Genomic DNA, 17,797 nt, shown 5'->3' on the forward strand with positions numbered 1-17,797 from the left:
AGAACAGTAACTGAGAATTTTTTGCTTATTGTTACAATGCAGCCTTTCACTTCCTTAACTTATTTCACTAGAATGGATTCCTGGCAAACACATATAAAGATTTATCTTCAGCATATGATCTTTAAAGAAAGTAAAACTCAAAGGTGAAAAGAGGGCATATAACAGGCCAAATAAATATATGTAAAATATGTGTGCCCTGAAGAGATTGCAGAGAAGTAAAAGAAAAATCTTTAAGCTTGGTCCTTCCTTATATTAGAAGGCATGAGTGCCTTAAAATATGACACAAAAATTTTGCTACTGATTTTCCCTGTGTGAGGACAGTCCCAGGTGTGCTGTGGCTTTAGAGAGCTCTCTAAGATTTTCCTTGCAGAGACAACCAGCACTCAGGAATGCCACCAGCTCCAACTCATAGATTTTGTCAGACCTCTCTCCAGAGGTAAATCTGGCTTAGAGCACATCATTTGTGCTGTCACATCCCAGGACTGAGCAATGACACCCTGTTCCTCTGTCAGCTGTAGCATGAGGACACTGCTCTTTCAGAATGGTGTCACAGGGGAGAGGCAAGCCAGGGTGAGTCAGTAACCAGGAAAACCCATGAGCATGGATTAGGCAGGGATCCCACACCTTCCTTTCTGCTGGAAATTTCACAAAGCAAATCTACATCTGTACAAGCTTCCAGGTACCATGATAGTTCATCAGAGAAAAATGAGAGGAAAAATGCCAGCTGGAGGTTTAAACAAGGAACAATCATACAGATAAAAAATTACAGACAGTAGAGTAGAAAGAAAAGATGATCTGCAGTCCTAAAATCTGAATATACCCCAGCTGGAGGAACACTATCAGCTGGAGCCACTGATGGTTGCCTTCAACAGAACCTATGGAACTTATGAAGTGTAAAATTATTTCTGCTCTTGTGAGGGACCAAACACTTTAATTAAATGCCATTAAATACAGTTAAAACATAGAAGAGGAAAGAAAACTTAGTATTTTCCAACATGTTTTCAAAATAGTCTGCTAGAATGGGGAAATATTTCTCACAGTTCTCTTTTTTCCTTTTCTCTGGCTCTTCAAGTCATTTTGAGATAATGAAAGCACTATAAAAGCAACAGAAAGGAGCTAAGGACAACCAGGGCAATCAAGTATGTTGGTTTTGGGGTTTTTTTCAATCTTTGAAAGCAATAATAAGAAAAAACAGACTGTGCATGCAGAATTACTGAAAGAAAAAAAAAGCAAATGCAAATAAGTGCAGAATTCAAAAAGCAAATTTTGAAATCTAGTATTTTAGGGAAATGGCCTGAGGACCTGAACAAAATTTATGCCATTTCTTAGGTGAAATTAGTTTAAAAGCCAAATTATCTGTAATCACAGTGGACTGTACACGACATTAAAAGTATGCTAAAATGCTTCCTCAAAGAGTGTTGAATAAAATATGAAACTGTAATAGTAACATGCTTCCAAAGAGCAAACACAGAATTTTATTATCTCAAATTTGATTGCCATCAACTGGTTTTACACTGCAGAGAGCTTTTTGGAAAATGTCTCACATTAAATACATTTATCAAATATATTTCATCTTTCCTTCCTAAGTGGTTGGCAAAGTAAACAAATAAATATATTTTACATATATTTTAGAAGAAAAAATAAAGGAGTTAATTATGGAGTTCTCCATGGGGAAAGAGATACACATGATACAGATAACATGGCAGCTTAAAATTTAGAAGTTTAAAAATAGAAAACTTGTGCTGAAATATGGAGAGAGATATCTAAAAAGCATGTTCAGCCAACTGGCCTGTTTAGTGTTCCTGTTTGATGCTGCACCAAGTGGTTACAACAGAGAGACTTATGGACCACCCAGAACAGCAGCTAAGCCATAAATTGGGATGACTGGAGGTTGAATGCAAAATGAGATCAAACCTTCACTATGAGGACTGGGTGAAGTAACAGTTTGTGTTACTGGAAGACAGGGCAGGGAAAAAAGATACTCTGCTCTGTGTAGCAATTTCACAGCATGGCTAGTATTTTGGATTTCTTGTGAAAGGTGATAAAAAATGACTCTCAGATTCTCAGATTATCTCACTATTTCTGAATTTCTCCCCTCAGGTTTTAGAGTGAGTGAGGAAAAAATAAGTAACTAATTAGCAATAAGCACAGTTTTTCCATAAGCATGAATGTTGCTCATAAAATGATCTAGCAATCATATTCCAGCAAGTTCATTAAGAATAATATTTAGTTCCAACACATTTTCAAAGTATTGTTTCTTTTTTATAGGGAATAATGGTAAGCAATAACACCTGCATCTAATCTGATGTTCATCTACTGATGAAATCATTAAAATATTTCAGATATAAAAGAAGGAGAAATTACAACTTATAAAGATTGCTTTGCTGCTCTAATATTTCTGTGAAGTGAATACACTTTCAGTTTTACTATGTACATTAATTAGATTGTTTTGGACAGTTCCTCACTGCTTCTGTGGAAAAAAAAAATATATAAGGTCATGTCAAAAGTTACAGCTTTATATGTCTGTGTAAAATGTTGTGCTGGTTTCAGCTGGGGTAGAATTAACTTCCTTCCCAGTGGCTGGTATGGGGCAGTGTTTTGGGTTTGTGCTGAACACAGTGAGGATAATATAGGGATGTTTTTGTTATTGCTGAGCAGGGCTTACACAGATCCAAGGCCTTTTCTGCTTTTCCTGCTGCCACACTGGTGAGGAGGCTGGGAGGAGACACAGCAGAGACAGGGGACCCAAAGTGACCACAGGGACATTCCAGACTGTGTGACATCATGGATCAGAGTGTAAAGTGGCACAAAGAAGGAGCAAGGGGGGATGTTTGGAGTGAGGGGGTTTGTCTGCCCAAGTCACTGGTAAGATGTGATGGGGCCCTGGAGATGGCTGAACCCTGCCTGCCCTTGGGAAGCAGTGAGTGAATTCCTTGCTTTGCTTTGCTAGTGAGGCTTTTACTTTCCATGTTAAACTGCCTTTGTCTCAGCCCACGAGTTTTCCACCTTTCACCTTCCAGTTCTCTCCCTGATCCTGCTGGTGGGGGAGTGAGTGAGTGGCTGCCTGGGGCTTGGCTGCTGGCTGGGATGAAACCATGAGAAATGTATATATATATATATATATATATATAAATGACATGATATCCAGACCAATTCTTGCTCCTCTTTTCTTCTAAATCATTCTTTCTATACCACCTAGAAATGTTTTAGTAAGCTTCCAGAAGGGAAAACTAAAATAGTTCCTTGCTGGGAACAGTAAGGTCTGCAATATCCTTTACAAAATAAAGACCTGATAAGTACATCTACAGGCAAATCATAGCATGTGGCAAACTTTTTTGAATGAAATTGTAAACAAGTGATCCTCAGTTCATATTTCTAAACAAGTTCTTTAATGTGAGATAGACAGTATTTCTCCAAGGAAAATGTTATGGCTTATTCTGTTATTTATATTAACATGAAACATGCTGTGTATCTAGAATGAAAAAACTTTCTCTTTTGTTTTCTGTTGATTTCATAAAAATTAAAATCAGTTACAATTGATTTTTGGAATTTCTTTCCTCTCATTTTTCTTCTTAACTGATCTTTCAAACTACAAAAATTTAATTTAAAAATAATTTTCTTAGAAATTAATATTTTTCCACTCTGGTACTTCATGTTTTAGGAAACTGTGACTTGTTGCAGTTTAAGTTAATAAAATAAGTAACACTAATAGTTTAAATATACTTTAAGGGTTATGAAGCTACATACCTCGTGGGTGTTTAACCATCAGATGAAAAACAGATTCTGAACAGGTGGCCTTTGACAGGACAGATGCATTCAGATGCTGATTCAACAGCCCTGGATCTGAAAAAAAAATTAAAAAAATATATGTAGAAACACATTCACATTTGAAAATTGATGGAACAATTTCCCCAATAAAACAGCTTCACAGAGAGAGGCTTTATAAAATACATCCTTGCATGGGAGCACAGGGTCCATTTTCTCCTGCTCTGCTTAACAGTTCTCTCAGTATTTTCCTCACTGTGTAGTATAGACACAATATAGATGCCTTTTTAAACAGAATTAAAATGAAATAGCACAGAATCAAGAAAAAACAAAGTTTAATTTTTTTTCAGTTAAATAACATTTAGAGATTACAAAATAAACTGTTTCCTAAATGAAAAAAATCAAGTAGGAATGAAAGCCAATGGTGACATGAAATGTAAGAGACACAGGTTCAGGACCAGCAGTGCAGACACAGCTGCAAACAAGTTAGCAAGTTCTTGTTAGGAAGTTACTGGATCAAACAACAGATCATTTCATAAAGACAGAGGATTTAGACATTATTTAGATTGTTTCACTGATCACTGTCAATGCTGTGGATAAATGAAAAATGAGATAGGAAAAATCTGGTTTAAAGTTCAATTTCATAAAACAGGTTTTAAAACTGTTCAAACAGCCAAAGGAAATTCCTTGTAGGAAGAATGTCTAGCAGCTAATTCCAAAAACCTGAGACCAACAGATATCTGTATAGTGTGTCATATTAAAGTGTGATAGCACTGAGTGATGAACTGCTGTTGTGAAGACATGACACACAGGATTCACCCAACAGCCAGGGATAACTGTCATTTGGGATTACAGAGCAAAGTTAAAATAGCTTTAAGAAACAGAATAATGATCAAAGATGTTCAGGAAGGCAGAGTACAGCTCTCTTGGCACTATTATTCTTGGTTCTTGTAAGAAGAGAAACAGCCCCAAAACTATTTCATCTCAAGAACAAGGTTTTGGGAACCAGCTTAGAGGGTCAAAGTAATATTTGCAAACTATGAAGAAACACAAAAAGAACTGAAGGGCCCTTTCCAAATACTAAAACATACTTATTTTAATGTATCAATAAAATAATTGTATCATCTTCTTTCCTGACCTAAAAGACTGCAGTGGCAAAAACAAGGTTATAGTGAAATCTTCCTCTATAATGCCAATTATTCTATAAGAATTATTTTCTATCTTTTTTTCCCCCAGGATGCTAATAAGCTGAATACTTTAAATTTCCCCTACTAGAAGAATTTTGCAAACTTTAAAATATATGGTATTTATAGTTTATATCCTTCTACAAATTCAGCTAAAAAGCAATTTTCACACAACTAGCTAACTAATCTCCAGAGTTCTGTTTTTATCTGAAATATATAGTTTTGCTGCATGAAATTAAAGGCACTAGGCTATGCTTCATGATACTTCAAAATTCTATTTATCAGTTCAGAGGTGCATTTATATACTGCACATTATTTTTTAATTGGTAGCTAAAATAATGATTTGAATTATGTCACACGCTGTAAGCACTTGTATTCTAAATTGACTATATGACTGAAAATAGAATAGCATTTCTTCACATCTTTACTATTTCACTCTAACATTGACATATTTATATATGCAATAATACTTAGTCCAATATATTTTGCATGAATGAAAAATGACCAAGCAGCAGATTTGTCTTTGAGTACTTCGTTTAATAGCATAAAGTCCCAGAAAGCAGTTTGAAAATATATTGCAAAGTTTAAAAAGTTGCAATTCTCGTTTAGAAATCTTTGAATGGAAAAAGACAGAGCCAATTTACTGTGAATGCAGCCTTATCTTGGACATAGGGTAAGTTTTAATAAGCAATCTTACACACTGCCACAGGTATCAGTGTTATTACTGCAGGTAACACTGATTCCAGAGGAACCAATCCACCTCCCTTATCCAATTCCTAATTACTGCTGTAGCCTTCATGTGCTCTTTGAGCACAGCCTTTCAAATTCTGAAATTAATATCCTCTATAAAAGATGTTGCAATTTTTTTCTTGAACTATATATTTGGACCACTAAAAAATCTGAAATTAAATTGTCCAGATTGACTGAAATAAAGCATTATGGTATTAACAAACCACAATATTTAGAGATAATTCTAATTCTTACACAGGTTTACTCTGTGGGCTCTGGTTTACACTGGAGATTTTAGCAGTTTCTATTATTTGTATCATTTTTTTATTGCTTCCAGAAAGACTCTTAGTAGAAATACTATACAGTGGTGTTTACAGAAAAGCAGTATCATTCAACCTGAAACAGCTGAATTAGTGCAGGTTACTAAACCATCTGTGACAAGAGTTTGCATACTCTGTAGTTCTGGTCATTGGCTCATTTTGGGGGAAAATCACCTGCTGTCAAATAAACATTACTCACATGACTACTCCTCATGTAGCTCTGAATGCTGATGTGAATAAGAGCTGCACATTTAAGCATCCAAATGTCTAAATCCTGGGAAGAAAACCTACTGGTATTAAATTCAGATGGAAAATACCTAGTTTAAAGAGGTCCAGGGTGCCAGTAATAGTAGTTTTATTTGCTCTATAATTATCCCAATAGAGGAGTGTTTGTGCTACAACAGCAGTCAAAATTCACAGAAAGAAACATTTCTGAGGAATAACGCTCTTGGGTTTGACAAAGCTTCAGAAATGCAAATGAAAGCTACAGAAATGGTCCACCCAGAACGATTTCCAATTAATGTCTATTTTAATTCCTGAACTTTGCAGTTCTAAACATAATATCACATCTATATAGGGCAGAAATTGCCTATGAAATGTTACTTGAAAATAAGACATATAACTTGTGTAATTTTCTTTAAAGCATGAAGTAAATCTATAAATGTTGATGTTTATTGCTATTACACTTTAATTGAGATGCCCTGTTTTCATTGTTGACACCCTGAATTCTCTTAAGGGGCACAGGGACTGAAAAACAATTTCTAAAGATCAAGATCAGTCAGGCACATCACTCTGAGTTGCTACCCATGGTTTCCCCATTCCACCCTATTTCTGGCTTCTAGTAACATCAGCAATCAGCCTGACATATTGTTTCTCAGGATATGTAAGGGCCAGGAATGCTAAACTGAACTTGTGCACCCACAATTTTGCTTATAAGACTAGATTTCTCTTCCTCTGGAAAGAAGGAAATAAGAATTCCAGTTAAGTATTCCTACACAAAGCAAATCATAGAATGAACAACATCTAAATACAGCTTGAATGCATAAATCAACTATCTTGTTGTAATTAAAACAAAGCAAACTTTATGTAAAGTTTATCAAGAGCAACTGAATTAGAAAATTAACATTACAATTAATCTGACTAAAAAATTCAATATAGACTTTAAAGGACAGGTATGATTACCCTTTCATAAAGATTGTGGTATAGAATTTATTTTTTCAAAGGAGACCTTTTGTAATTTCACTTATCACAGAAATATTAGATCATCATGATGTCAGGTCTACTGATGGGTAAAGAAAAATGAAGACTGAAAACTTTGGATTCATAAAAACAAATATTAATCCTTCACTGTCTAAACCACTGTCTGTCAGTATTCCTGAACAACTTCCTGAGACAAGTTCATGCTCAACAACTAGAAAGATGACTGTTTTCACTAAAATAACTAAACAATGCAGAATTTCACAATCTACTAGGCTTTAGTTACAATATCTAAGCTCTAGAAATAATTTCTGATTAAGTTGCATCACAGGTAGGTTTGATTATTCTTCTCCATTATTTTGTGAACAGCACACTGGATTAGTATTCTTACAAATAACACCTCATGTAATGGAATACTAAACTGTGCTGTCTAGCATTAGATTTACTCTCAATAGGACAAGCAGTTTGCATATCTTAATTGCTCTTGCTGTACAAATTAGAATCCCAGCTTGCACTTTCCACTAGAATAAACCTTCCTGCATTCATGGAATGTAACAGGAATCTTTACACCACAGATGTAATACACACCTACACTTTATACAAAGTATAAACAAAAGTTTATATAATCAGTTACTTCCTAGTCAAAAAGGGTGGTCTGCACAGCTAGTAATTCACAGCACTTCTAATTCAGACAGTCTGGCCTAAGATAAGCACACACAGTAGATGGAGTGAGAGGAAAATACAAAGGGTTAACATTTTAGTATGAAAATTGCATTACTAATAATGTAAAAGTTCACTTTGTCTTCAGCTGTTCCAGAAATGATGAGTTGATGAACAAAGCAATTCAAAACTGAGATACACCAACAATTTATCAAGGTACCTCTGCACTGAAGCTCTACCATCCATCATGTCAGTTCCTCTCCCTAATTTGCATTGCAATCTCTATCATCATCCAGGTCATTAATAAAGGTCCTGAATAATATGGGCCCCAAAGCTGACCCCTGGGGTGCAGCAATCATTACCAGCCAGCAGCTGAATGTCAAGATGTTGATCACTACCATTTGAGACCAACAGTGCAGCCAAGTTTCCAATCCACTCAGCAGTCTCTTCATCAAGCCCAGACTTCCTTAGCCTCCAAACATATCAAAGAATGTTACAGGATACAGTGATAAAGTCTTACTAAATCATGGTGTACTACATTCACTGCTCCTCCTTTATTTGCATAATCACTCATTTTCATACAGAAGGCAATCACATTTGTCAATCATGATTTGCACTTAAGAAATCCATTTGACTGCTCCTGATTACCTTCTTGACCTTCATGGGCTTGGACATTGACTGTAAGAGAATGTGCAAATCAGGGCTACACACACTGCAAAAGGCAGTGTCCAGTGACCCCACCAGGGGGTCAGCTGAGGCTGATAACCCTACTGCTCCTTCTGTTCTCATTCCATCACATTTCAAAGGAGGAAACAACAAAGCCTTCTCCCAGTCAACAGAAAAATCTCCTGATCAACAGGAATTTCCACAGAAAACTGTTCAATTACATTATATTGTGAATTTCATCTGGATTTGTGAATCTGAATACATCCAGCTGCTCAAAGTCCACACCCTGTCACTCCACTACAGGTTGCACATTTCCCTCTCATGATCAGAAGTTCTCCCACCACAGCATTCATCCAGCTGCTGGGGCTCTTGCCAATCACACTGCAGTGCCAGGGAGAAACCTCAACAACTCCTGACTGCCTCAGACCAGAGCTGCAGCTTCCACTTGGATTACAGGAGTGGAAGTAATGTGACTGCACAATCTGAATGACTGCCCAAGAGCAGCTCCTGTGGTGTGCAGTCAACATTTAAGCTTCCCTTTCTACTGGGGAAGCACTTTGGAGCTTTGTGTACGTGCACTGAATGCTGCAGCACCTGTCCTGTCTGTGTGTGCAGAGCCAGGCTGCAGGGCTCCTTGGCACCTCAGGACACCTGGATGCCAGGTAAGCAGGAAGCTGGACAAGACTGTTTCTCTCAATTCCAGGATCCCCCCTGTCTGCCAGACACCCTGCTCAGCAGCTCAGCTCTGGCAATGTCCCCAAGATCCTGGCCATGATTCACTTGGCCTGTCACCACTGAATATTCTGCATGCTGTTGCTTCTTTCAATGTTTTCCAGAAGAGAATATCAACTGAAATTCCCAAGAGATATGGTCATTTACAAATGGTATTCTGTTTTGTGACAGTCATGAATGAAAATATTTCAGCAGCTAAACAGGGAAAACTGCACTGAAGTGTGACAGAAAAACAACTTGCCAGCAAAAGTACAGTGTTTACTCACAAGACCAAGATGCTCTTGACCTTTAAGGTAAACATATTTCCAAGACACTCCATATATGAACTGTGTATGAGGACAAAGCTGTATTTCTTTATTTCTAATTCATATTCAGAAGGTAGGGTTAAAGAGCGTGGATTTAGTGCAACAAATAAACATGAATCTACAGTTTTTAAAAATCACATTTCTTCACTAATTCTATGTGCCACAAACCCCAAATCTTAACACGAGTTTGTAAACATGGCTTAAAACTTACCTTTGAACAGGCTTGACTTTGCTATTCTCTTACAGTTTTGTTGCTATTTTTCTTACATTTAGTTATTTATGAAGATAAAACTGGAAGGTTTATCTTCAATTTTTATTATTTGTAGATGCTGGGACATGTTTTTCTGATGCTACCTACTAGTTACATTCAAGTAGGTGAAGATTCAGAGAACCTTTTAAAGTCTGATGCATTCAAAGTGAAACTTCCTCATTGAGTAAATTTTATTCACCAATGAGAATGCTGAGTTCTTACAGCATTTGTGAAATCCCAGTATGGACAGTTACTTGTCGATCTCTGATAATTCTGGATCTCACATCATCCTTTAAAGCATGATTGAAAATATTGATGAAACAGACTTGCTTGGAAGGTCATCAGAAAAAAACCCAAAAAAATCATAAATAAAACCTTAAAAATGTTTCACCCTAGCTCTCTTACTAACTCCTTTAATGACCCAGAATCTGACCAAATAATATAAAATATTTTTAAGGTAATTAAGGAACAAAAGTGAAGTAAAGCACTAGCTATGTGGCTTAGGTACAGCTACCATAACACATCCCAGGAGTCTCCTGTTGCCAAAATGCTACAGTGCAGTACAGAGCCAGCAAGCAGCTGCACATCCACATGAGGCAGCACAACCTAAAAAGTTGCTACAGGTTTGTGCTCTTTCCTACCTCCCACAGCACACTCCACAGAGTCTTCAGGGTGGATGTGGACAACACACAAGAACTCGATTGCCAGAAAATGGAATGAGGAAGATTTAATCACATCCCTTTCACACTTTTAATGGAACCCAAGGAGCTTAAGTCCAAAGCCCTGTACCTGCCAGCACGATATCCACCAGCACATTCTCAGTGGTTGGGTTCTCAAAGGGGATGATGGTAGAGGAGTACTCTCCAATGCAGGCACTGATGGTGGTTGTTTCCATGAGCTCAGGAGGAACTCCAGATCCCACCAGGTGAAATATCCTCTCTCCAAACTGCAAATGAAACGTGCCATTATTTATTATTTGACGAGTCAGAGCTTTACATTTTAAAGTATTTCGCCTACTTCTTTCTTCCACTGTTCTGTGTCTCTGCTACAAGTGAACTTTAATTTTTTGCTTTCTTTTTTCTTTCTTCAAGCTGTTGTTACTCTAAGTATTGCTATCTGGAAATCAATAGTTTCATTCTGAGAGATGTTCACATCCCCTTTTTGTGTTTAATTTCTGTCCTACTTCAAGCACATAGTATTTAACTTCCATCCAGCTACCCAGAGCTTTCAGTGTAGGGAATGGAAAGATGTAGGTGGTTGTAAAAGTAAAATTTAAAGCACATACATAAAAACCTGAAAGCAGATGAAGTGAGTTCTCTCCAGAACACAAAGGAAGAAAAAAAAAAAAATTCTTTGATGGAAGCAGCAGAATCACACAAAAAAGCTAAAAATGTTACTCCAAATATAATAATAAACATTACCCTTAAGACACACAAAAAATCAAGGATATTGGAAAGAAATAGTAGATCTAGGATTTCCATGGACCACCATGTTTCAGAGAAGATAAGGACATTGTGTCCTCTTGAACTGATCTTGGATATATACTATTAATATTAGAATTGCTGCCTCCTTGTTTTTATCCTTAATAAATATTTAGGAGAGATTCTGAAAATAAATGCTGTGCCAACACCACCTGCAAATAACCTGTCTGTTCAACACACTTTTTCAGGAAAAAAACATTGCCATATGACTTCCTTCAGTATTTGCTTTCTTCATAGAAAAAAATATTCACTTTTTTAGTATTACTTAAAACATTACTGAAAACTGCTGGTAGCACTCAACTGGAATAATTCACAGGTCAGCAGTCTTTTAGGATATCTGAAACTCAAAAAAAAAAACACAGAGAGGAAATTGCACAGAAAGCAAAGGCTTCATTTAACCACACCTTTCATGACAAAATATTACCATCTATATTGTACTATCAATTTTTCTTTTTTATTTCAGCTGTAATTTAAAAACAGTCAGTAGATCATGCTGATGATTCATGTCTCTTTATTTACTTGTTTCTCGTTCAACTTTAGGAAAATTCAGAAAAAAAAGAAGTCAACAATTCTGAGGTGTGCAAAGCAAAAAAACATTTTCAGATAAAGGAAGAATTCACTTAATCAAGTGTGTGACCTTCTAAAATTCGGATCGGAAAAGAAAATGAAATAATTTAATTTTGGGGGGCTGGGAAAAATATAAAGAAATTTAATTTCAGAGGTGTCTCCAAAGAAGTGCCAATCTTCTAGAGTTAAAACCTGCAGAACTCATTACCGAGCATGCTAAAATTATTCATTGTTTTCCAGCTCCTAGGCCATTATGCTACATTTTAATATTATAAACAGAATAATTTATGTGTAAAACTAAGCATAAAACAAATTATAAGTTTTGAACATCTTCATGTTTGCATCATTATGCATCCAGTCCCTAAACTTCACTTTGACCCACAGGCTGAACCTTTTACTTCCTTGCCTATCATAAATAGTATCTAACCTAAATCCCAAGTGTTGTGGGCACAAGCACATCATCATACCTTTGGGCATTTGAAGGTTATTGTTGCCTTGTGCTTGCGTCTTCCAAGGGCAGAGGGAAAGAATCTCACAGGCAGATGGGTGGTGGAATGAGGAGGAAGAGTCAGCTGTACAAACACAAGAAAGAAGCAAAAGAAGGGAGGGGTAAGGGAGAGGAAATCAATTTTTCTGAGTCCTTTCTGTTTTGTGCTTTGTACCAACACTGTTGATGGGTATGTGATTAATGTGCTCCACCAGCTGCATTTTCCCCTCTCAGCCAGCACAGGCTGCACAGGCAGTGAGTTACTGAGCCAACAATCCCAGTGGCAGTCCCTGCACGTCCACAGCTCCAGGGCTGGGGCTGGGACTGCTCCAAGGACACGGGCAGCAGCCCCCAAACAGCATCCCAACAGCAGCTGGTGTCTGACTGTGCTGATGACACTGACGGGTTATCACAGTGACCTCCACTGACACAACTGGCTTCGGAAGGAAACACATGCCAGCTCCTAATAAACCAGGCTTTGTCTCTCTGCTGCTCACCTTTAGCAAAATCAACACTGTAAATAATGCTGTGAGTTTTCTCTTCACCTCAAGTATTCTGCTTGAGATTCATCTGTAAAGGCAAACCTAAGTAGCTGACTACAATGGATTAATCTCTGCTTTCAAGAACCAGATAAGCAGTAAATGAATTGAGTTATGAAGAATAAAAATGCCAATGCATTTAGAGAGTGATCAGGCAGAATCTCTGAATGCACAATTACTATGACTATTTCTTTAATAAAAAGCAGATATTAGCCTTTTAATACTATATATGTGTTAATAATATTTATATGGAAGAAGAGATAACAAGGTAATTGATTGATATAATGAACAGTTAACTTGTGTTTCATAAAATGAACATAATTTGCAATAAATGAAGGTCAAACCAACATCCTACAACAAAACACACATATAACTACCAACTCCTAGAGCTCTATCATGACTGAAATAGAAACTCCAGGAGAAGGCACTGTCCAAGTCAAAGGCCTTCAGGGTGCACAATATGGCAATATGCACGTGTAATACAGTAGTTCTACAATTTTTATAAGGTTAATTGGTTAGTATGGCTATCAAATATTGTCCAATTAGAAGAGCAGTTGGTTAGGTAATTTTACCCCAGGTACTGCCCCACTGGAATTAGTCCTATTTGCCCCATTTCTTGTTTTGTCTTCTCAGATTCTGGCTGGAAAACAAAACACCTTTGTTGTTCTCTTCTTGAAAATAAGACTAAACAGTATTTCAGGAAAGTGTTAGAAGGTTAGCTTATTGTTCTAAAATGTAGGGGAAAAAAGTTAGGAAAAGTAGTAGAAGCTACAGTTGTGTATTAGCAGTCTCCAAAGCCACAAATATATAAAAATATATAAAAAATCAAAAATCTTAAGTCATCAGTACCAGCTCAGGGAGGGGCAGGGATGTTGATGTGATATTCCTGCTGATGGCAGTGGGAGGTAGGCTGTGCAGAAGAGAAGATAGAGTTCAGGTGTGCTCAACCAACACACAAAACTTGAAATGTTATTTTCTTTTTTGGGGGGGGAGAAAGTTTTAAAGTAATTCATCAGACTACTGCCATAACAGTTAATTAAACTTCCATTTGCAGTCCAGTTCCTACTTATAAGTCAGACCCATTTATCAAATGAAAATCTACAAATAGAGAAAGAACCATAGCAGAAAACACCCTCTCCCAAATACTTTTGAATAAAAATGAAAAAGTAAGTAAAGACAGGATGGCATAGAATAAGACTACATTATTAAATTAACACCAAGATTTTAAAATATTGAGTAATTTCAGTAAGACATTCACATTATTCAGAATAATAACTCTTCCACAGAGATGCAAACAGACAGGAGTTCGATTTCCAGTATTACTTGACATATTATCATTACTTAGAAAATGCTCTGCCACAGTGAATCAAAATAATCAACATGGAGTTATGATAATCTAGTGGACTGCCTGCTCTGAAAGCAGAGAGAACTGTTAATTTTTACACTATAGATTTGGTTTTAAAAATTCATTTTGTATTATACAGTATGATGTTCTGTGAATACAAAAAATAATCTGTTTTGAAATAAAAACTACTTACTTTCTACTGAAAACTAAAAAAAGAAATTGCTTTTAAAACTATAACTGAGAAATAATGCTAAGCAATCTATTTTAAGAAGGTCATAGAATCATTCAACCATTCAATTAAATATGCTGATGCAAACACATCTCCTGCCTTTCTTCTTGTTTACATAAAGAAATGCCTTTCACAATACTCATGTGAAAAGGCACTGATATCATTGCTCTTCATAAGATCTCAGATATAATAGTTAAAATACAGAAACTGAGTCTGAAGTTAACTGCAAATACATTATTTCTGTTATAGAATGAAGAAAGGAGGGGAATTTTTCATTAAATCTAAAAGCTTGCTCTCTAGCTGTACCAAACAATACTCGTGGTCATTAGGAAGATCATTAAAGCTTGCACACAGAGATTGCATTCCTCTCTGCCAGCCCTTTCCTATTAAGTTATTTGTCCTCAATAAAAATTGTGTTTCAAAGCCAATCAGGAAAGAACACAGCTTAATGGAAAAGGTTCAGGCTCACTATAAGCCAGGAGAACAGCAATCTGAAGACATACAGTGAAAGTAAGTTTCTTTTTTGGCCATAGAGATGCTCCTGTTTGTAAGACTTTTTGTACATTGTAAATATATGTGTATATCAATATAATATACATATATGTGAAATACAACAATGTATTTATATAGAGGATAAGTAGTAAATTGGTTAACATTATTGATGATTGAAAATTTTCAGCTGGTGAATGCTGAACCTGAATATTTTTCTGCTAAACACAAAGAAATGGTCAGGACAGAAAAACAAAAATCAACATGCCAATTACTTTTTCCCCAAACACCCCTAATACACAGAATGCTAATAAAAAAGAAGCTGGAATTTTACAGTAAACTTATGTAAATTCACTTTCATTCTGGCTTTTAGATAAACTAATTTTATAAATGCTGTCAAATTAAGGTTGACAAGAAGGGAAACAAAAATTAGGTATAGTTTGGGAAAAAAGAAAAAAGAAAAAAAAGAGAGAGATGAAAATCCAAGTCTCATTAAAGCCCATTAAAGGGAATCCTTGAAAACTTTCATCAAATTTTTGAAAGAAAACCAAGATTTTCCATTCCATTTAAACTGACTTTGGCTACAATTGCAAAGCCACTAGTAAGATATGCAGTCTTTTCTCATTTTTATCAGTGTACAAAGGGTAACTGAGCTGCTTCTAATTGACATGAAGCTGACAAAGGATTTAAAGCCATTGAATTTCATTTAGACTTCGTTATGCAACATGAAGTCCAGGAATACTTGAGCTTAATTCAACTGGACCTCAGGAAAGTGTATAATTAATGATGTCCTTACTTGAAGTTGAATCAGATCTATAGAAAATAATCCCTTGTGATATTTCAGTAATGATCTTTGTTCCAAACTCAAACTGGACCAAACTTCCACACACATGGAAATATAATAATAATACTGGATTTTGTTTTAATTCTGAAATATTAGTCATAATTTTGATTTTTAATTTTAGGCAAATATCTTAAGGAAAGAAAAATTTTCTTTGATACCACTGTTGAATCTGTTGTGTTATTTAAGATAACTCAGGGACTGAAGAAGTCTATTTGAGACATTTTTTGATTGACAGGCCAGTACATTTGAAAATTCTGGATTTTAGATGATGTAAAAATAAATTTGGAAATTTATTATGAAATATAAAAATTATTGACCTGACTCTATTGTCTTCAAAATAATGCATCTCCATTGCAAAATCCCATCTTCAATCTATTGTTCAAATAATTTTCTCTTTTCTGTTGCCTTTCATCTGAGAGTTGCACAAATCAGAATCTTGCTGCTGACAAGAAAGCATTATTTGCTTTAAAGAGAGCAGAAACTTGAATGACTGAGATGGGAAACTTCTTCCACACATAGCAAAGGCTTTGAAATGGGTATTAACATAAACCAAACCAATACCTGAAACATGGGGCGTGGTTTATGAGCAGTAATCTGGAATTGAATGCAGTGTTGTGTGGAGGTACTAAGCCTAGGATGCAAAATATTCAGGAGAAGCAAGAAAATGTGGAGTGCTGTGTCCACTTCTGGGCTCCTCAGTCCAAGAAAGACAAGGAATTACTGGAGAGGGTCCAGCAAAGGCCACAAAGGTGACTGGGGGTCTGGAGCATCTCTTATGAGAGACTGTGGGAGCTGGGCCTGGTTAGTCTGGAGAAGAAACAGGGGACCTCATCAATGTACACAATATCTTAAGGGCAAATGCCAAACTCTTTCCAGTGTTTCCCAGTGACAGGAAATTCCATCTCAGTATGTAGAAAACCTTCTTTCCTGTGAGGGTGACCAAACACTGGAACAGGCTGCCCAGAGAAGCTGTGGAGTCTCCATCTCTGCAGATATTTAAAACCTGCCTGGACACAATCCTGTGCAACCTCCTGTGGGTGAACCTGCTTTAGCAAGAGGGTTGGATTAGATGGTCTCCACCACAGCCATTCTGTGATATAAATGCCACCACCTGACTTTGTCACCAAAACTGAAGGAAATCACATAACCTCTCCCAACATGGATCTGTAATGGAAGAAATAGGTTCAAAGAGAGACAAAAAGCTACCTGAAATAAATATTAAGTAGCTGCATATAGCACCCATAGCTATCCTGTAACTGGAACTACTGCAATTAACAAGGAACATTTCAGAATTCAATCCATAAATGTTATACAGGACTGGAGATTATAACAAAAAGGAAAGAGAGAAAATAACTGCAGTTAGTGTTGAATGTGTCTTTTCCTACACAATGTAACATAACTATTATTGATGTATGAATCTCTAGTAATAAATTACGAGAGCAGAGAGAATTTTTTCATGTTGCTAATTTCCTGCACATGGTAATATGCAATCTGCAGCAGCCAAAAGTCACTATGGTTAAATCTAACCCACTTCTGTGTCACTGACTTAAACATAATACATATATAATAGTCCCAGATAATTAATATAGTTTGCACCCATTATGTTTCTAAGCTCCTATTCAAATACCAAGTGATTAAATTATTAGTAATAGCACTTGTCAAAGTTCAACATAGTGTATAAAGATGTTTTATTATACATGACAGAAAAAACAGACTAGAAAGAGCTTCATCTTTCATACTTTTAATTCAATGGAATCCTATGTAGCAATATATAGGGGAGCTGAGTAAGTAAGTTTTATCTCCTTTAGCTGTTACCATCAGAGCCCCTTTCAGGAACATTTGGTCTGGCTGCACTGCTATATTTGAGGACGAAAGCTGTTTAGTTTCTGAAAACTAAACCTATAATGATTATGGATCATTCCTCCATTTTTGCCATATGGGCTTTTGTATATTCTTAGCTTTATTTTATTACAATATTTTTCTCCTCTCTTTGATCCTTAAACCATTT

The 17,797-nt window shown here is 36.2% G+C and overlaps 1 protein-coding gene across 1 annotated transcript in view; it reads right to left on the reverse strand.

Annotated features, from left to right (window-relative positions):
* CFAP47 (cilia and flagella associated protein 47) overlaps positions 1-17,797 on the reverse strand; it is a 256,706-nt gene that overhangs the window by 59,930 nt on the left and 178,979 nt on the right. The window contains 3 exon segments of the mRNA XM_056491982.1: positions 3,748-3,843; positions 10,598-10,754; positions 12,324-12,428. Of these exon segments, the coding sequence (XP_056347957.1) occupies positions 3,748-3,843; positions 10,598-10,754; positions 12,324-12,428 (358 nt within the window).

This window comes from Oenanthe melanoleuca, chromosome 1 (genome assembly GCF_029582105.1).
Source record: "Oenanthe melanoleuca isolate GR-GAL-2019-014 chromosome 1, OMel1.0, whole genome shotgun sequence".
Taxonomy (NCBI): domain Eukaryota; kingdom Metazoa; phylum Chordata; class Aves; order Passeriformes; family Muscicapidae; genus Oenanthe; species Oenanthe melanoleuca.